The 20,983-nt window shown below is 39.2% G+C and overlaps 1 protein-coding gene and 2 long non-coding RNA genes across 8 annotated transcripts in view; 2 read left to right on the top strand and 1 right to left on the bottom strand.

Annotated features, from left to right (window-relative positions):
- Window positions 1-216: 216 nt before the first annotated feature.
- LOC309534522 (phosphatidylinositol 3-kinase regulatory subunit gamma) overlaps window positions 217-20,983 on the bottom strand; it is a 246,006-nt gene continuing 225,239 nt past the window's right edge. For 4 of the 6 annotated variants that reach the window (XM_082226730.1, XM_082226731.1, XM_082226733.1 and 1 more), the window contains 7 exons: window positions 18,639-18,819; window positions 17,835-17,960; window positions 13,601-13,743; window positions 11,771-11,947; window positions 10,457-10,528; window positions 9,721-9,891; window positions 217-7,655 (listed from right to left, as the gene is read on the bottom strand). In XM_082226730.1, the coding sequence (XP_082082856.1) occupies window positions 7,457-7,655; window positions 9,721-9,891; window positions 10,457-10,528; window positions 11,771-11,947; window positions 13,601-13,743; window positions 17,835-17,960; window positions 18,639-18,819 (1,069 nt within the window). In that variant the 3' untranslated portion in view covers window positions 217-7,456. The remainder of the gene's footprint in view (window positions 7,656-9,720; window positions 9,892-10,456; window positions 10,529-11,770; window positions 11,948-13,600; window positions 13,744-17,834; window positions 17,961-18,638; window positions 18,820-20,983) is intronic. The other 2 variants (XM_082226732.1, XM_082226734.1) reach the window with 1 other exon arrangement.
- LOC309534565 lies at window positions 3,778-20,620 on the top strand. Its single transcript, XR_014220772.1, has 3 exons — window positions 3,778-3,875; window positions 15,931-15,995; window positions 20,565-20,620. It is a non-coding gene; the product is annotated as an uncharacterized lncRNA (long non-coding RNA).
- Window positions 13,746-14,437, top strand: LOC309534585. The gene is made up of 2 exons (XR_014220801.1): window positions 13,746-13,850; window positions 14,226-14,437. It is a non-coding gene; the product is annotated as an uncharacterized lncRNA (long non-coding RNA).

Below are 20,983 nucleotides of genomic sequence, written 5' to 3'. Positions count from 1 at the left end.
CCAGTGACTGTAACTGAAAATGAGATCATTGAGTGATGTAAATCAGTGTTCACTAACAGTTTATGATGAACTGAAGTAATTTTCCACCTGGGATTTTAAAGTAATAGTTGGGAATTTCAGCAATATTTTGACAAGCGAGGCTCCAATTTTTATTTGATCTTGTATTTAAAATTTCAAAACAGAGTAAACACATTTTTATCACCACATCATACCAGCTAGGCTGTATTTCTCAATTTATTAGAAACAGCGGTCAGTACATCCTTCTAAAACATTACATGTAAATGTGCTTTATTGCAATCTTTTATTGCATTTTTATTCTAAAGCAAAGTAGGCCAGAATGCTTAGTGTCTGGGATTCCAAAGCTCAACCACCTATTTTAAAAAATAGAAACATACAGTAAGATCATAGCACATTTGGTGACAAGTACAATGTTGCATTACTTATCTAGAAACTACAATATGACTAACATACAATTGTTTTCCTCATGAAGCAGTTTCTTTTTTAAAGTTAAACTACATGAATTTGACTACACCATAAAATGACAGAAGAACAGGTTTTACATACCAACAAGACTACTCAAGTTACATGCTGGAATTTATATTTAAAAAATAACAAAACAAAAACAATCCCCTTTGCTCCATAAGAAGCAACCTTTGACAAATAGCATCCCTTAAAAGAAAAACCAAAATGGATTTCAAGAATGTAGTGTTCATATGCGGGATGTACAGAAGGAGTGCACAGTCCTGGCATACCTCAATACAAAATGAAGCTACCTACTCATTGTTACACGTATTTGTAAAATGAGTCCATACACAGTGATTAATGCTATTATTCTTCTTTGCACATTAGTTCTAGATGGGGTTTTCCCATATTTAAGAACTGCAACTGTTACTGTCTCTCAAAAGGAAATGGGGTCTATATAAAATGCAACCACTTTGCTTTGAATAAACTACAATGCTTTATCTTGAAGCAAATAAGGAAAACACTTTTAAAAAATCGGAAATTTAAAAGCACATCGAGAGTATTAGTGAGGAACCCCACTTTTTTTGGGGGGGGGGGAGAGAACAAAATGATCCAAACTTTCAGATTGTGAGGTGGGTAAAGCAAGTGAAAATTGTGAATGTGGAGTTTCAGAGGGCCAGGGCTAGTTATGGCCAATGCATATGTATGTGAATTTATTTTCCATATATCTATATACATACAGTACACACACACACACACACACACACACACACACACACGTACACGTACGTTGCAGACCAGTACAATCCCATGGTGCTGTAAACTGGCAAAAATTAACAGGTTGAGTTAAATTTCTTTGTAGTCAGTCACTGCAAATACCGAACACTCTACACTCCAAGAAAGACAACACACAGCTGGCTGGCATACAAGGGTGCAATACCACTGAACATACTAGGCCTATGATGGGGGAGTAGAAAGCATGTTGACCCTTGAAAATAGCTTTTCTTTACACACTGCAAATGCCTGTCTGAAAATAAAAAAGTGTCCTGAGGGGCTGATTGGAGAAAAGTGCAAGGCTCTCAATGGTTATAGGTAAGATACTAAGCAGTGTGAAACAGAATAAACTTTTAACTATGAGCCATTGCTATATGCAATACTCAACCTCTGTGAGCAATAAGACAGGAGTAAGGGATGTTGCTGAAGAATAGTGTATAGTATAAAGGTCTGCATTAAAATTATGGAGCCAGCAAAAATGCTAGTGCTTGAAACCTAGAAAAGTTAGACTGATTTGCTAAACTTCCACTATTTGTTATTCAGTGTTCAGTCAAAACATACTCCAGCCAAGCAAAGCTCTTAGCTCAGGGCTGAGAGTAGATAGGATGTTGAGAGATCCTGTGTATTATTTATAGCCCAATCATACCAGAAGAATAGTGCTTGAGGGACAGTGGGTTTTTAACTCTTCTCCCTGCTGAAAATAAATCATCCCTCATATTTAATATCTGCCCCAAGGGGCTGGGGAGAAAACACAGGCAGCACCCAGTTGTATGTGTTTCCCATAACACACCAAATAGCTTCAGAATGGTGATTTAGCTCTTGAAGATGGCACAGGGGGAAAAGCTTCAACCACCACACCCAGAGCTATCTTGGAGTGTAGAAACATTGCAACTGTTTGTACAATTTGGCTTAAAAACAGCATTTAGCTTTTAGGCAACTGCCATCTTATGTTAAAGTCACCCTGTAATCGTTAGAGTCAGAGTGGGCTCCATTTACCCCTTCCATGCATGAGCATTTGGTTGATGGCAAACAGCTGAAGCAAAATGCCTCTTCCCACATCTCTTTACTGGGGGGTGGGGTGAGGTGTAAGAGCAGGTTGTGGGCTTCAGGGAAAAGAATGTGGGGTGCAGTGTCTCATGGACAGGAAGGAGAGGCCAGGGTTGGTCAATACCTCTACAGTTAGCAAGGAGAAAGAACTACTAGGGCAGGTTAGGATGGAAAGCACTGCCTTGGTTAGTGCAAGTGTGTGGAGTCAATGAAAGGTATTGCCTCCATTGCCTGTGTGACTTCCCCTGTCAACTTGGATGAAGCAAAGGTGGTGTGGTGACAGGGAATAGTTCTCCTGACTTAAGGGGAGTCATGAGACTGTGGTGCAGTGCACATCCTCACATCCCTGAGTCTCCTAAGCAGGCAGGGAAGAGTTGAGTGGTGAGGTGTCACTGAGAAAGAGAAGTACAGCAGTTGGAGACTGGTTATGGGTCAGCTGCCAGGGTATGGGTCCCAAGAAGTACCTGACCATGTCCACTGCTTCTGCCAGCCCTTGGACACATCCTTATTCCATTTCTTTTAAGATGTGCTTCCTATCTCAAAATGCCTTAAAACACCTAAATTCTGGAAAATTGCCATTTTCAGGAAATAAAGTAATTCTTATTATGGGGGGGGGACAGAGTTCATGTCTAAAAGTACAATTGCTGCATATCAGAAAATGGAGGTTTCAATAAGTTAAAACTCCAAGTCTGGCTGCTTTTAAGTGCAAGTATTTTAAAGGGTGAAACAAACTGGATGTAAATCTTTACTTCATGAGCATACTGAAACTTTTCAAGTCATGAAGTATATATTTATGAATTCACATTAAAAAGATAAAAATGGGTAGAAGAAAAATCTTGAGCATACATTATGCCCAGATCTGCATTTATACTCTGTCATCTCACAAAAATTGTCTTACATCTGCATACACACAATACATGTTACCACTTCAGATTTTTATTCCCTGTTAGTGTGAATTAAACCAAAACCAAAAAACTACACATTCAAACAAATATTGTTCAAGTACCAAAGAGGGGGCTTTTGTAGACTTGGAAATATGATAGCCAAACAGGAAAATTGCTATGTGAAGAGAACCCATTAAGTCATTGTACATGTTGTCATGGCTTTCCAAGTGACAACATATTTACAGAACCAAACCACCTCAAGCCCTTAATATGTGTCCTACATGTGTCCAGGTTGGCTTCTACAGTCTATTGTGTGCCTGATCTTAAGAAAGACTGAAGAATTGCTGCTATCCCTATTCCTGAGCTTGTGCAGACCGGGGGTTTGGATGGGGGGGGGAGCGAATACAGTATATGAGAACTGTGCTTATGTATGGGAAAACCAAAAACCTACAGTTATTGGGGGGGGGGGGAAGAGTACTGGAATTAACGAGATTATGCATACTAATTTATAAGTGATTTCAGTGGCTGGAGGTAGATATAAACTTAAATTTGGGTTGTATGATTGTTTTATGTTGCTTGTGTTGGCTGATCCCCTGCTCCTTTTCATTTTAGGCCATGATCCTAAGAATTGCATCACCAGCTCTACATTTTAACTACAGGAGCTTTTCAAAGTTTGTATCCGGCTAACAACACCACACAGCGCATCAGGTATAATTTCTGAACTCTCCCAAGTTTTAAAAGTGATTGGTTGAGCAAAGAACTGTTGTTTAGTGAAAGGTAATCAGAGCTCCAATGTGCACATAAAATCAATCTAGCGCACAGGCTAGAAAAGTAACCCAGTGAGGCTGGATTTATTCCTACATTCATAAGTAGGATATTCAAAATACTGCTTTGTACAACATAGGTACAGAAGAAAAACTATGTTGTAACCTCCTTATGAATTCTTCCCAAAATTTCTCCTTAACAGTGCTGTATTTGTTCTTATGATATGTGACTGGCAAAGAAATTAGCCTCAGAAGTACTAGCAGTTCAATTACTTTTCAATCTTGGCTGATCTATTGTGCACTGCAGCTACTGCAACAGCTACAGAAAAATATGCAGTTTTCTACTTGTGAGAAAGGAAAATATTGAATCCTCCCCACTAAAGCACTTCAGATAAGCTGCATATTAAGAGCCTTTCTCCCCAACCAGTTTACTGCTTAACAAAAAACATTTACATAGTTGGGTCATTGAAATCAGTATAACATCTAGCAGATAAAAAAAATGTTCTAAAAAAATGTTCTACTAAAACAAGCCTAGCTCATTGGCTTAAAAAACCCCACACATTTAGCTCTTCTCATCTTCGATTTTGCTATTCTCTAGTGCATTTGCAGAAAGACAGCAAGTTGTGCTAGGGGGCTGATCTTAACAAAGGTGAACTCTGAGAATTTGGAATGCTGCCACTTGAGGTCAGCTAACTGGTGTGAAAAATTAGGCATGAGAACATTAAATCAAGAAATGTTGATGGAAGCTGAATGGTGGTAGAAGAACATTTCTTCTACAAACTTTCATTTGTAAACTGCAAATTGATTTTTCACTTGCAAAGTCCATCCAAAAATGTTCAATGTGAGAGGCATTGCAAGCATGTGAACACCAGTTGGCTGTTATTTATAAGCCAAAAGGAAGCCATGTATATATGTTTACTTTCCTCACAATTCTAATCTAAATGTGTCAGAATGTGCCAGTTTAAAGGGAAGTAAATCAAGGCACCTTGTGAGATGAAGTACACATAAAGTTAATTGTAAATTTAAAAAAAATGAACCTAAAGGAAGCATATGAATTTACTGATACTCTGAATACAGTAACAGAAGCCAAAGGATTGTATCCCCAGGGCCATGTTAGTCCTACTTAGGAGTAGACCCATTGAAGTCAATGGACATGACAAACTTGAGTTCATTTAATTTCAGTGGGTCTTTTTGAGAGGGACTAGCACTGGACTCAGTGACTTCATAGGGGCAAACCCAAATGAAGTTAATGCAAAACAGTGGAGGCTGTGTGGTATGGCCTAAATTGCCAATTAGCTCATTGTTTGGTTATAACATTAAAATGTGAAGATTTATAATTGGTAGTTATGGGAAAACATTCCACTGATTCTGAGTAAGTCAGAACAAGCCTCTGTGATCTAGGCTAGATTTAATGACAGAGTAGTATTAAGCAATGTGCAGGTACCAAATTAGAATGTGCAAGCTGGTTAGGCTTCCAGAGGAGAGGTATAAAGTCTCAACCTGATGACTCTGAAAAGTGGCAAAATCCAGTGCCACGCTTAATAAAAATAGCATATTGCTGCTGGCTAAAGAGGATGTAGGGGTGGACAGGCCTGGGAAGAGAGGGACTGAAGAGATGGTGGCACATTAAGTTATTAACTATCGTCTCACAAATTTAAAGACTACAGGATGGGTTTTTTTTTTACAACCATGGTTCCATTTTTAGAAGATCATGTTCCAGCTGGTTAGCCAGCACTTAGCTTAAGTGGCAGTAGATTAGTGCAAAACAGAAGTGCTTTTGGGACATGTCAAGCAATCTAGTTTAGCCCCTCCAGTTGCTGATTAGTGCTCAAATTTTATCATTTTCCTGTTCAGCAATTTCATATTCTGCATAATACTTCTAAGCTCCCTTATAGTGCATTCTGCTTTGTGTAAACATTAGAATCTAACAGTCTGGGGGTTCAAGGTGGCACTGAAGGTAGGTTGGAGCCAGAAAAAATCCAAATGTCCCAACTCCCTGGCATGCACTTCAAATACTACACAGAAAAAGGAAAGACTTCATGCTGAAACTACCGATTTGTCCTTGTTGTGTAAGCAAGTGTTCTAGCTCAAATATAATATTTAGAAATTACAATAAATCAACAAGGGCATACATGTAGTGACAAAAAAAAGGTAAATACAGCATTGTCAGAGCACAAATTCTCACAGTCTAGTGGATCCAGTTCTCACTATTTGCTATAATTTCATTATTTGATGTTACATATAATCCAGATGAATCTGATGGCAGATGACCAAGCAAAGCTGTTTACATACTGATAGATTCTACCACTTTATATCTTTACTAGTCCCATTGAATTCAGCTACCCAAATATTTGTCTTATGGTAAGCCAGCAATGAATTCTAAGGTTATACAACCTGTACAATGGATTTCATGATTTAGGGTGCAATCCAAATGCATTATAAACACAGTTTTGTAGCCAGTTTCAACAGTATATAGACTGCACCCATAGGGGTTTTTTGTTTTTTGGTTTAGCAAGCCATTGAGAAGCAATCCATTGCACTTCTAAAGTTTTTTTTTTAAAAAAAACAACAACAACAAATGTTTTTAAAACAGAAAATTCATTGTTTAGCATCTTATAAACATGCCAGGTGCCAGCTTCATTCTGCTTAACATTCCAAAGCTTAGTATTTTTTAAAAACAAAATCTGACATCCTTGGAAGAAAGGAACCACATTTTGAAAATAATCAAGGGGGAAGTGGTGCAGTTACATCAGGTCAGGTTAGTTTTCAAAACAACAGAAGACTTTTTAGCTTTTATATTTCTCTCTTCAAGTTTTGGCAAGTGTGATTGCACATGCAATCTACCCACCCCCCCAAATCCAGCAATGAAAGTAGTTTTGGTGGGTTCAATTTGGTTTCTTTTATTTGAAGACCGGTAAGTACTATTGAAACCAATGTTTTGCTATGTTGGTAAAATATAAAGCAATATTTCCTTGAGGATATTCTTTTAAATAAGAACCTGAAACTCTCCCCATAATTCCTTTGGTCTCCTCTCACCAAATACCATGCTACATCAAGATGAGCCCTCATGTGTAAGTTTGTCTGACTTGCAGCCAAGCTGCTAAAATTAACAGGGAAGTTTCTGGAGTAGAGACTTTCCCTACATTTTCCTGGAGCTTAAGACTGAAAGACATTACTAATACCTCAGAAAAACAAAATCCAAGTAGAAGTTCCGCTGATGGTGCCTGGCAAAAGTTTTGCTTTTAGTTCTTTCTGTATGCATCTTTAAAGAGATAACTTGTTCCTTATAGGGAAAATGAGAGAGTCTCCTTATATAAAAACACAGCTGATCTCCAGGTAGCACCAGGGCACCAACCCCAAAGCTATTATTTTGTTGCTGCTAGGTCTCCAATTCACATTCATCAAATCATTTCTTGTGCAAAACAAGCAGTCTTAAGGAGAAAGAATGCCCTCTGGGTTTTAGTAAAAACTGTAGAAAAGAAATCCGGGAACCAACACTTCACCTATACTCCACCCTCCTAGAATTTATCTACAGAGGGAGGGCATCTGTGCGTTGACAGGATAAGCAAGCCGGACGTTGAGGGAGTCATTGTGTTGGACAAGGGAGGTATGCTGGTAATGAAGGACTAATTCTTTTAGGGTAGTGTAAAGGTTATATGGCTCTGCAAACCCATAACCTCTTGGAGTGCTGTAAATCACACAGTGTTTAACTTCACCATCAGCTCTGTTAAAAAAATAGAAAATTAAAAATTAACATGATAGTAATTTAGAAGGATTACAACAAGTGAGATACTGAAAAGTCATGATAAACATCAAGGAACCTTGGATACAACAGTATTCCTGTAATGATTTTCATGTTTAGAATGGCTTGCTGTCTCATGAATGCTTGTCACGGTGCAGTGAAGGCTTTTTAAAAAAGCCTTTCAGGTTGTGACAGAGGTTCCTATTCTACCTGAATATCATCTTCCAAACCCTCTACAGCTTAGCTTTATACAATATATAACATATTTACAATAAAGAATTTTTTTTGCCAGAGAACCTGCTTTTGGACTTAACTTTCAGTAAATCCATTTCAAAAAAATTAAAGCAGTTCAGGTAAGTGGCATTTAAGGTTCCAGTACTATTCCTGGGCAGATCCTAAGGGGCTCATTTGACCAGAATACATAGGGCAAACATTCACTCAGTACTAAAGCACATATAATTCTATCACACATGTAAGCAGAATAAATGCCCAACCTGCGAAGCATTTCAAGAACTACAAATTACCCATAATCTAGGGAAATGTACATCCTCTAGCTCTTGTAGAAACTTGTTTTGCTGATGTCACAAGAGCAGGAAGATACTAAAACAATTTAACTTACTGACTGCACTAACATTATTGACAAAAGATATGATTGTGGACAATTCCCAACACATTATTTCCACAACATGGTGCCCTCTAGATGTAACTCCCATCATCCCTGACCATTGGCCATGTTGGTTGGAGCTGAATGGAGGTGGGGAAAGGCAATTAGCTCAGTGGTAGAGCGTCTGTTGGAAGATTAGAACAGCCAAAAGAAAGTTATTCACATAGTGCATAGTTAAACTATGGAATTTGCTCCACAAGTAGTAGTGATAGCCAGAGGGCTTTAAAAGAGAATTAGACACTAACCACAATGGCTGTGGTCTACCACCAAGGTTGGAGACACAGTATCCCCATAAACGCCAGGGAGAGTTCTGTTGCTGCTTTGGTATCTGTAAGAATAGGCCAATCCATTGGCCAATCCAGCAGGCTGCTTTTGTGTTTGTATGCTTTGTATGTGGAAGGTCCCAGGTTTAATCCCTGGCACTTTCAGGTAGGGCTTGGGAGAGAACCCTGTCTGAAATCTTGGAAAGCTACTGCCAGCAGATAATACTGAGGTAGATGGAGTATAAGACAGCTCCCTAAGTTCCTATACTAATCCAAACAACCAGAGGGCACCAGGTTGGAGAGGACTGCTTAAGTTGATATGCCATGTTATAATCTAAATGCTAAGAAATGTCTTCATCTTTTAAGAGACCACTGACCCAACTAAATGAATAATGATGAACAGAGACTGAATTAAATTTCTCTCACTCCTGCTACCAAAGCTATTTTAATTGCAGATGTTGAGACACCCATCCTTTGCACTATTGTATCCATGAAGAGATGCCAATTTTTTTCACTAAAATAGTGCATTTCTGAGCAAGATCTGGCTGCATGATTTGGAAGCAATAGCGAACCAGAAGAGTAGGCTCTAAGTAGCTGTTCACATGGGCAAATCAAGGCACTCAGTATTTTTCTTGAGTGTATATAATGATGACACTGAAAGCTTAAAAACACTTTAGAATATTTTTGTCAAGAGGACTAGGCAAAGAATGCAAATACAAAAGAGTCACAAACAGTATGAGGTCTGGTTCTCTTAGTACTGGTTGTGCTGTGCCATTTAATTTACCATGTTTACTCGAATCTAATGCTCACCTTTTGGGGGCAAATTACACTGCGAAAATTGAGGTGCGCATTAGATTCAATGGCACGTTAGACTCAAGTAAATACGGTAGAAAGCTAACCAAGTAAGCATTCAGTTATCTTTATGTTGCATTCTTTGTGTTAAACCCATTTTTAATTAAGAAAATATAAGGCAAATAGCTATCCAAGTTATGCAGCCAAATTCTATATAGGGTTATTTTGATGCAAGTCCCACCAAATTTATTAGTCTAATGTGGCTGACTCCCCTGTAAGTGCACATAGAGGACTTGACCTAAAAGAAATCCAGGGAATCACTACTTACACCACAGAACAAGCATAACAGCCTTTCTTGCTACTTTCTCGAATTAAAAATGCTCCATCAGGTTTCCCACAAAGCAAATCTTCTGCTTGGATGCGATTGATATCTCCCACAAACCAAGATGTTTCATCATAATGTGGCAGATTTTCATCCTCCTCATTTGTAAAGTATGTACTAGGAAGAGACAACAAATCTTATTTCCTTAATGCAGGAATATTTCTGTATTAGGATTACTTGTTCTTGCATGAAGCAATTCATGCAAACAACAACAGAGGCCTAACTCACATTATTTTTATACCACTGTTAATTCCTGTGTATATGGGATCAAGCCCTGGAGAAATCAGCAGTAGTTTTATGGTGCACAAGAAAACACTTTCATTGTCTCAGATGCTTACATTTCATCCATGCAAGATAATAGATACTAAAATTTTAAAAAAATAATTTGTACTAGTTATATATCACTAGTAGTAAATATGTTAGAGGGATGGATAGAGTTATTTTTTTTCTGAATGATTCTTCTGGAACTGTACACCACTAAGAGAAAAATCCCTTGTTGTTATCTGAAAATCTATATGCATGACCAGATATTGTCACAGGATTAGGAAAAAGTGTACATGGTCGTATGACAGCCACATGCATGTACACCAACACAGAGCTACACACTCCTGTCATGCACTATTTCTATACACTTTAATCATCCATACTGCAAAATTCAGAGTAGTTGTACAAAAACACTTACTCAATATTTTCGTTTTTTATTCCAAGCCAGTCGTTTATTCGTTTCTGCCTCACTCCTTTATGATTAAGCCAGCTGCCAGAGAGAAAATATACTGTAATACGGTCTAATAGTTAATATCATCTACAAAAAGGACACTTAACAATTCATAACATTCTGAGGCCATAATTGGTCTTCCTATAGCAGTGTCCTTACTGAAGGAATATATCAAAAACTGAATTAGAAAAAGCATATACAGTTAGTTGTACTTACTGCATATGGCTGCACATTGTACAACATTTTAAGCCTTTTGGAAAATTGACCTCCTCTATGTAAGATTTTCACTCACATCCCTTCCTTCCCCCTCCTAGCAAGATACGGGATTTGCTCACTGGATATCCCAATTCCATTTAGTGGGTAAGCAGTTAATGTTCAGAAAAGCGGCTTATCTACGAGGGCGCTGGTTAGTTATCTGCTGACTTGGTACACCCAGTGTGGATTCAGTATAGGCTCTATTTCACTTCAAAGCTAACAAGAAAATTCAGCTGGAACCAGAAATGTTCCATACAAGACATGCTATGGATTAGTTATTATTAAGCCAAGCACTTATTACATGAGTGCTGAAAAGGCTAACCAACTGTTAACGTCCTTTCATGTTAAGTGCTCAGCTTCCTTTCCATTAATATATTTGGGCCAAATTAGAGGAGACACAATTCATACAATTAATAGGAATTGTGTGGAATTTTTTTGTAAGTAATTTGAAAGAACATATCCCCCATCTGTGCTTTAAAGCCTGCTTGTAGCTCCAACAGTAGCTGAAGTCAGTTTTAAGAAGCAGGACCTTCTTTGTTTGGGCACCCTGAATATGGAACTCGCTCCCGTTGGAGATGCTGTTGTCCCCCATGTTATCTATTCTCAAATGCCAAGTTAAGACATACCTGTCATATCAAACATGAAGGATCTTTATTTTTAGCCACTGACTGTTTTATGATGCTTATGCATTTTAATGATTTTATGGTTGTTGAGTATATTTACTGACTAGTTATTGTACTGTCCTAGAAAACCTTTGGGATGAAAGGCAGGGTATAAATAAAGCAAATAAGTACAGTAGACCTGATCTGCATCTGTACCAGAGTAGGGGTCTTTAATCATTAGGTGACATGAAGAGCCCAATCTGGATTGGGACACAAGTGGAGGGTTAAAGCTCCCATCCCCACCAGGGTTTTAATCTAGATCAGGCCCACTCTATTTACTTCTAAAATGACACCAACACAATTGCTAATTCTGTGAATGACCCTAACCAGAATACTGGAGACTCACAGACCGACTATTACTTACACAAGGTACTGATCTCTGATTTTGCGCAGCTGCATAAGATCAGGTTTGATACTGTTCATTTTCTTGTCAGTTTCCCGGTTGTCTAGAGCTTGCTTCTTCAAATCCTGTTCCAGTTGCAGCTTACTATCATGGATTTCACCCAGACGTGATTTTAATTTTTCATAATTCATTGCAATGCTGTAAAGAAGTGAATAGTTTTTAAAGAGTAAAAGTTACACACAAAAATAACCACTCTCATCTACAACTAAATAGTACATAGTGACTGTATTAGGCACTGTGGAAGACATTGGTTTCATTCATTCATTTCAGACTAAAAGTGTAGCTACCCAAGAGCTTCCTGATCCTTTTACAACTTAAGCACTAAACCACAGGTGCAGAAAGTCTACCTTGGAAAAGCAGTTGTAAGCTGTAGAACAGGACATTCTAGCAAAAGCACCTGGACAATACCACTTCTTCCTCTCTATTATCTAAATATTATTTGGACGAAGACTTTCATGACTAAAATTATGCTAACAGAACATGATTCTTGATCTGAGCTTAACTGAAGAAAAAATGGAAAAGTTTGAGCAGTCTCAAAAGTAAAGAGACCACATGCATCAGATATGATCCTAGCTGCATCTTATGATCTTCCACTGATACCCTGCTGCATCTGTCTCCTTCTTCAGACAGGACCTTTTACATATTGGCATAGAGGTTGCTGAATAAAACAGGGAGGATGTGCTGCAGAGTCTGCTTTATTTGGGCATGATTTAATTAGCCTTTCCTGTGTAGATTCTGCTGGTTTAATATAATATAATATAATATAATATAATAATGCTAGGGTTTTTTATTCCATTTGTTGTTTTCATTATGAAAACACTTCTGAAAATTGCCCTGTAAGCTGTATTAGAGGCCTTGTTAAGGAGAATAAAGATTTAAATTAATTTTAAAAATGAAGATAAGTTACCCTATTGTTTAGTACAAGCTGCCCAACTACTACCATTTGAACTTTAGAAGTCATTTTGCCTGGACAAGATACCTCACATGAATACTTTTCACAGTTATTAGAAAAACCATCCACACTATTGTTCATGTTGTTTCATTATCTAACAAATTATTTAATTGAGAATCTATGCTGTTAAGAACACTCTTAAGAATAGCCACCTAAGTCTAGCAAACTGTCTCCAACAGTGATCAACCAGATTTCCATTTAGGTAGCTGCCCTTTCCTAAACCTTTTCCAGCTCTATTAAAATTCTGTCATTCCTTTTTCAGAAGAAGTTGATCTGGAGCTCTTCATCCTGTTTGGGATTGCACTTCTGGAGTAATTTCAACTCAATCCACGATTTACTGAATTTTAAACATGGAAAAAGTTGCTATCTAAATTCAACAGAACACCAGGTAACATGCAGTCAGTTTCCTTGTAAATTTCATACAGTGCGGAAATTGCTTACAACAAAGGTGTCTGATCTATAGCACAGTAGTTATGTAACTAAATACAGTGGTGCCTCGCAAGACGAAATTAATTCGTTCTGCGAGTTTTTTTGTCTTGTGAAGCATGGTTTCCCATAGGAAAGGGTTTTAAGAAAAAGGAAACAAACCTGCAAGACGTTTTCGTCTTGCGAAGCAAGCCCATAGGGAAATTCGTCTTGCAAAGCAACTCAAAAAATGAAAAACTCTTTCGTCTTGCGAGTTTTTCGTCTTGCGAGGCATTTGTCTTGCGAGGTACCACTGTATGATGATATAGTGTACAGTGGAGGTCAATGGGAGAAATTATAATTATGGAGAACACAAATACAGTTACTACCTGAGGCCAGGACTGGCAACAGAAGTGGCATTTGGGCAGACCTACCGTTCAATTTCCTTCTCATTTCCTTCTCTTCTGAATCGTTCAATGTATTCTTTGCTATATCGCTCTTGGGTGTGACACTGCTCTTCAAATATTTTAATTGTTTCATTAAAAGCTTCTATTGCTGTTCTCTTCATTTGAATTTCCTGCACAGAAAAACCAATTTCAAAAATCACCATTACTCATCAGAAGCACAAAGCTGTAGAACTATTTGATTATTATTTTTACATAAATCAAAGCAGATAATTTATAGGTAAAGGTAAAGGTACCCCTGCCCGAACGGGCCAGTCTTGACAGACTCTGGGGTTTGTGCGCCCATCTCACATCTATTGGCCGGGGGCCAGCGCTGTCCGGAGACACTTCCGGGTCACGTGGCCAGCGTGACAACGCTGCTCTGGCGAGCCAGAGCCGCACACGGAACGCCGTTTACCTTCCCGCTGGTAAGCGGTACCTATTTATCTACTTGCCCCCGGGGGTGCTTTCGAACTGCTAGGTTGGCAGGCGCTGGGACCGAGCAGCGGGAGCGCACCCCGCCGCGGGGATTCGAACCGCCGACCTTTCGATCGGCAAGCCCTAGGCGCTGAGGCTTTAGCCCACAGCGCCACCCGCGTCCCTAGATAATTTATAGGTCTATATAATTTGATTCAGTATTGGAAAGTATATAATCCAAACACTGAGTGAATTACCAGTTTAAAGTATCTAATCTACAAGACCCTCTTGGTTAGTCAGATACACCTGCTTTGCCTTCTTTCACCTTGAGAAAAAAGGGGACCATGTTGTACAACTTTACTGAGCATTTCACAAAATAGAGCTATTAAAGCAGTTTACAAAACAACCCAAGTTCTAAGAACAATATCATTTCAACAAACTCTAAAGATATGCAATTGTTTCATAAATGACTGGTTACACACATCAGGGAACGCCTTAAACAAAAATGTATTAAATACATGCCTACACGGTATGACACAATGCACCTGTCTAATTTTGGCAGGTTACTTGAGAGACTGTCTTATGCCAAACACACCCTGCAGATTGCTGTTGTCTGGGGGAGGGTCCTGCAAGTTTCAGCATCTCAGAAGCCCACTATACAGTAACTCAGAGAAGAGCTTTTAGTGTGGCTGCCCCTGTTCTGTGGAATAGCATTTCTACTGAGATATGACAGGTGCCCACAATCTGCAAACAGTTGAAGACATTTTTGTTCCAACAAGCTTTCCCAGTTGTATACACAAGTCTGTTAGGGTTTTAATCTTGTTTAAAATGAATTTTTTTACTTTGTGTTTTTAACTGTTTTTAATTATGTTATGTGTAAATCACCCTGAGATGGTGGTTTAAAAGGCTTTTAATAAATTAAGTGCAATATTAATAACAGATTCTAAAGAGCTAGAGCTGCAACACTAAAAGTGCAGTTTCTAATACAAACTAAGTGCACCTCTAGGGCATATACACATATCATTTTTTTCTTATGCCACCTTTCCATAGATAAAACCATGCTTAAGGTAGCTTACAACTTGAAAAAAATTGTGTAATTAGAAATATAACAAAAATAGCCATTAACAATATCTAAAACTCATCAAAAAGTACACAACCTAATTAACATTTTCCACATTAAATCATAGTAAGATCCACAGTAAGCCCAAGGGAAGCCCCATAGAGTGTGTGTTGCAGGAATGCAGCCTTGAGGTTAGTAGAGTGGACAAGCTATCTTGGTCCAGGAAAAGTCATAGGTGTCTTACTAACTGAAGCTGGTAGAAGACACTTCTAGCCTCCAAGGCCACCTATACCTTAAGTGACAAAGATGGATACAGGAGCACTTCCAGATAATATACCTGCTCTTTCAGAGGCGATGCAACCCCATTCAGAACATGTAACTGACCTATATCCAAGACATGGGGATCACTCACCCACAAGACCTATGCCTTGTCAGAGTTTAAACTCAGTTTATCTGCTGCTATCCAACCCACCACTGCAGACGGATACTGGTCCAGCCTGCACAGCCACTCCGTCAGATGTTACATAAAAACAGTGGTGTGTGTTATCAGCATACTAATAGCACTTTGCTCCAAATTCCTTAATGCCCACTCTGAAAGGCTTCATACAGATGTTAAAAAGAATTGGGGACATAGATAGGGACCCTGTGGCTATCCAGTTCCCATCACTCCTGTGGATTGGCTATGATGGCTAGGGGCTGATGGGAACTGGGAGTGCAACAATATGATTACAACTCTGAGTATACAGAATTGGGAGAAACTAGCTCCAATCCTGGTGATCAGCTACAGTGTCAGGATTGAAGCCAGGGCCTCATTTATACAAACCATCTACTCTATCTAATACAGGTACCTGAGAGCACTCATGGATGGATTTCAAGTGCAAAGTTACACACATGCAAGTATATTTATAGGTATGAAGGGGAGACTTGTGGTGATTTTGCTAGTGACCTCTATGCACATGTCATTTTTTGTTGCTCTGAATCTGCATAACCATGGCTTCAGACATAATTCCTAGCTAGCCAAAGCAGTTTGTACAAGTCACAGACTTGGATCCTGAGACCCATTAAATGCAACAAGAGGTTACAGTGTTTCAGTAATGACTGCACAAGCAGAGACTCGGGAAGAAATATTCCTTTCACAGGAATATTACACAGCCTTACACAGTGTATTTACATCATCTTAGAATATTTTCATACAAACACCAAAATCCATATTTTATATAACTCTTTGTGCTGACGTTAGAAAAAACCAACACAGAGACCCAGTACATTCAAAATATATTCCAAATAGATGAATCAAATATTCTTACACAACACACCATGCCAACTCTTGTCAATGGTGATAGGATACATGCCTCAAAGACTTTCTAGGGTGCATTTCAGTTTTTTCCTGTTTGTTTGCAGGCTCATTTGTTTGCAATACTATTTGATTTAATATTTCAGTTTAATTAAATATATACCGTTTTTTTCACCCTATAGGACGCACTTTTTCCCCTCCAAAAATGAAGGGGAAATGTGTGTGCGTCCTATGGGGCGAATACAGGCTTTCGCTGAAGCCTGGAGAATGAGAGGGGTTGGTGCGCACCGACCCCTCTCGCTCTCCAGGCTTCAGGAAGCTCTGCGCAACCCTCGGGAGTCCGGTGCGAAGCCGCGCCGGGCTCCCGAAGGTTGCACAGAGCTGCCTGCACTCCCGGGCTTGGTGCAGCTCCGCGCAACCCTCCGGAGCCTCCGGCTCCCAAAGGTTCCGCAGAGCTGCCTGCGTTCCGAAGCCTGGGGCGCGCTGAAGAGCGCGCCCGGGCTTTGCGCAGCTCTCTGCAAGCCTGGGGAGAGCGGCCGGCTCCCTAGGCTTGCGGATAGCAGGCTGTTCTGGGGGCTGGGGTCGGGGGGAGCTCGGGCTTCCCCTGCGCCAGCCCCGTGCCTGGGGGGGAAATATTTTTTTTCTTTATTCCCCCCCCAAAAAAAAACTAGGTGCGTCCTATGGGGTGAAAAATATGGTATATATTACCCGATGCACAGTGTGCAGTTTATTTGATGAAATAATCATTTGTGAGCACAGCTTTAGAAGCAGTAACTATGAGACAGACTGGCTCCTCAAAGAATCAAGCCAGTCTTGCACAAATTATTGTGCAATGCACACCAGCATAATGGCTTACACAAACAGTTCTTTACTCATAATATTACCCAGTGCAAACACTTTCTATCAAGTTTGATTTCTGTTAGCGCAAAATGCTTTGCTTTCATGGAAAATTTTGTTAGGAGGTAAGCTGTACTATTTAAAGACTGGAGGTCCCCCACCCCACCCGCTGCCATTTCTCTGCTAGACTACCACTTAGCAGATTCATGATGCTGTGCTGAAATGTTCCACAGCAGAGAATGATCTTCCTGATAGCTTGGCATCCAAGACTATACACTCAAGAATGCCATTCATTCAAAATCTGTAACAGTTCCCTTCTGCTGGACGTGGAGCAGATTCCTTTTCCTATGCTGGCCTCTAACATACAAAGCAGGGGATAAAAGGTAGGTGGGAAGTGTCTATGTGTCTTTAGCTTTCATCCCAGCTACTTTATCTGTGCAACCTCTCCTCCTAGCTGCTTTTGCTCCAGGCTGGCTCCAACACCAGGTTTCTCAGTACTGTGAGCAAAAGAGCACAGATCAAACACTATTCCCCCAATTTGGATTGGAGATTGTATATTTGCTGTTAAACTCTAGTTCAGGCCCAAGTAACCATAAGAACACAATGCAACAACACACCTGTGATGTTCTGGTGTATTCTTCATATAGTCTGTCATATTCTTTACTTTTCTCCTGATACTGGGTGTGGTACTCCTGAAGCTTTTTGCCTACGGCATCAATATTATCTTCTTTTACCAACTGATCCTGCATACATAAAAAAGAAAATAAGTATACTTTTCTCTGAAAGACATTCCAGTGCTGACCTATCTGCAGAACTACCACAAGACAGTCTTAGCCTGAACAGCAAAGCCTCTCTATACATCTACCAAGACATTATCCTTAACTTCTGAACAATGACTATTCCTGTTACTCAGGAAATACGTATAAATGTTTGAGATTGTAGAATTAACAAATTAGTTTTGGGACCTTTTATTTGAGCAAGCACTTGCTTAATCAGCACTATTTCTTTTAGAGAGCATGGTAGGCTTTCAATACTCTAATGTTTCTTCTACAAAAAAAATATTTATACTATTTTGCCTTTGTAAACTTTATAGTTTGGAAGAGATACCAATAATGACAGGAAAAAATAGCGGGCAAAGTTCCAGATTTACTAAAAAGCAGAGAATCAGTTCATCTTCATTTCTCTTGCAAGATCAAAGGTTTTATGCACATATAGCTATACAGCCAATGAGAGACTACAACAAGCATGAATTTAAAGGAGTGTATGCCAAATTAGGGACCAGCTACTTCCTAATATAGTGATGAATGTTAGTGTTCTCATACAAAACCCTGTCTTTAGAAATTTTTTTAAATTAAAACTCAATAAAAACACACATTTAATGGTAATACAAATGGTAATACAGGGTTCTTTGAAAATCTCACCTGCTGGTATCTGGATACAGGATACATAAGCTTCACATCTAGTTTAGGGTTATATTGGGCAAGAGACTCATGGTGATAGTGGTTAATCAGTTCCACAACAGAATTGAATGTCAGTGGATCAGAAAAACCGTATTTCCCATCCCGGTGATAAATTTTTATCAATTTATTGTTGCCACCCTTCCTGCAATAGACAGAATTAAAGAAAACAAGCATATCATTATGTGCATTCATGTTGCATACTATAAGCATGCTAAATCAAAAAGTCAAACAAACTCCTGCATAGTTACTTTGCACTACATGTTGTTGACTTTGTATGTAGCATCCCATGCAATACTGTAATTTGAGAGTAATATTCAGTCAAAAACATCTTAACGGTAGTTGTCACAGGCTTCACTAATTTGTAAAAGGATTAACTAGAATTTCTCCAAAGGAAGTTCAAGAATTACCGTTTTTTTTGTATTGAGGAATTGTATAAAGGAATAGTTGACCTTTTAGCACATCATATGGTCCAGTTACTTTGACAATACTTGTTTCCTACGAAACTTCATGCCTAACAAGCTAGGTGGCCACTAATATACCTCACCAGTTTGTTCGCCATAGCTAGTCTTCTGGATTCAGTCTTGCATACATAAGTCTTGCCTACATGTACATAGGGGCTACTGAGGGTTAGCGAATGTGGTGGCCTCTAGATGTTGCTGAACTACAACCCCCATCCATCCCTCAGCACTGACCATGATGTTTGCACTGATGGGAGTCCAACAATATCTGAAAGGCAGCATGTTGACTATCTGTGGTTACTCAGGTAACAACAATGTTGGTACTTAACACTAAATCATGGTTAGTAGTATGTGAATGAGCTGGAGTGAAATGCTGGGCCTCACATCTCCCCTATGAAGTTGAGGGAAGACTTCAGCAGTGTTTACATTCACTTTCAGGGAGTCCTGGCTTGTTATGTTTAAACCCAGAATCCTGATATAAAACAAACTCTGGTAAATTCCATAATCAGCCACCTTTAAGTAAAAACATGTGTTACAAAGCTAACTTGTAAAACTAAGCAGAATTTCTTTTAAGCCAGGTTACCCAATTCAAATGTTATAACCAGTGAAGATTCCCTGTAAGTGAAATGAAACTCATAGTCTCCAGACTATGCATAAGTATGTGAGCCGAATGCATTACTTGGGCTCATTCACACATCACTAAACCAAACTTTTGCATTTGTGCAATGTGGTCACCATTTACCCTAAGTTTCTATGCAGAATGAGTCCAGGAACAAGCCTTGGGCTTGTGCACTCCCTCCATAGGCACTTTCACAGCAGAAATATGTATTAATAAAAAGAGGCAGCCTACATTTACTTAATGATAAATGCCATTAATTTCTGCTGAGAAAAATAAAGCACTACGTTTGGGGACAACATTATAGGGAAGCTAAAACCTACCTATCACTCCCAATACCAAACATATACAGCCATTAAGAATTCCATCAGAAAGCAAGACTAGGCTTGTTGGGGAGAGGAAAAGTTTATGATATCCCATCTCCCATCTGATTAGGAGGCAGGTACAAGCAGGACAACTTTTTTAATCCTTCCAGTTTGGGATAAGTGGAAAGTGTTCCTTACTTCTTTCTACCTATAATAACTTTGGGAAGAGGATTAAGATTTGACATGGCAGAAGCAACAGTCTTAAGTGATGGGTAGCTTTGTGAGAGAAGTAAAGGGGGGAAAGGGTTGAGATTCTTCATCCCTCCCTTTCCCATCTTTTAGCCATTGGTGAAATTACAGCATATGGGGATGGCTATATACACTTTGTACTAAGACATTCCAAATGCCCTGCAAAGGAAAGACAAATTCCTCAAAAAGAGGGGTTGAGATCCTTAGTTTGCTTATTTTATGCTGCCTTCAGAATTGAAATACTCAAGTTTTCTTTTAGCAAGAACTGGGGACAGGAGAGGAGAGAACAAGAAAAGAATGTGAAGAGCTACAGAGAAGTTGTAGGGTTCTGAAGCCACATTACCCTTGCCCACTCTATTCTACCTTCACAGACGGAAGCCTCTGTAGTGTCAAAAAAGCTAGAACAAGAGTAGCCAACATGGTGCCTCCATATTTTGTGAACTACAAATCCCCAGCAGCCCCAACCAGCATAGCCAATGGTCGGGGAGATGGGAATTGTAGTCCCAAATATATGGAGAGCTACCCCTAAACACAAAATTGGTTTTAAACAGAAAAAGCTAATACCGTATTTTTTGCACCATAACACTCACTTTTTTCCTCCTAAAAAGTAAGGGGAAATGTCTGTGCGTGTTATGGAGGGAATGCCTACGGGTGGCATGCCTACGAATTTTCCTCCTC

Source organism: Podarcis vaucheri (assembly GCF_965113315.1).
Source record: "Podarcis vaucheri genome assembly, chromosome: 6".
Classification (NCBI taxonomy): Eukaryota; Metazoa; Chordata; class Lepidosauria; order Squamata; family Lacertidae; genus Podarcis; species Podarcis vaucheri.
This window is presented reverse-complemented; position numbering and strand designations above follow the sequence as displayed.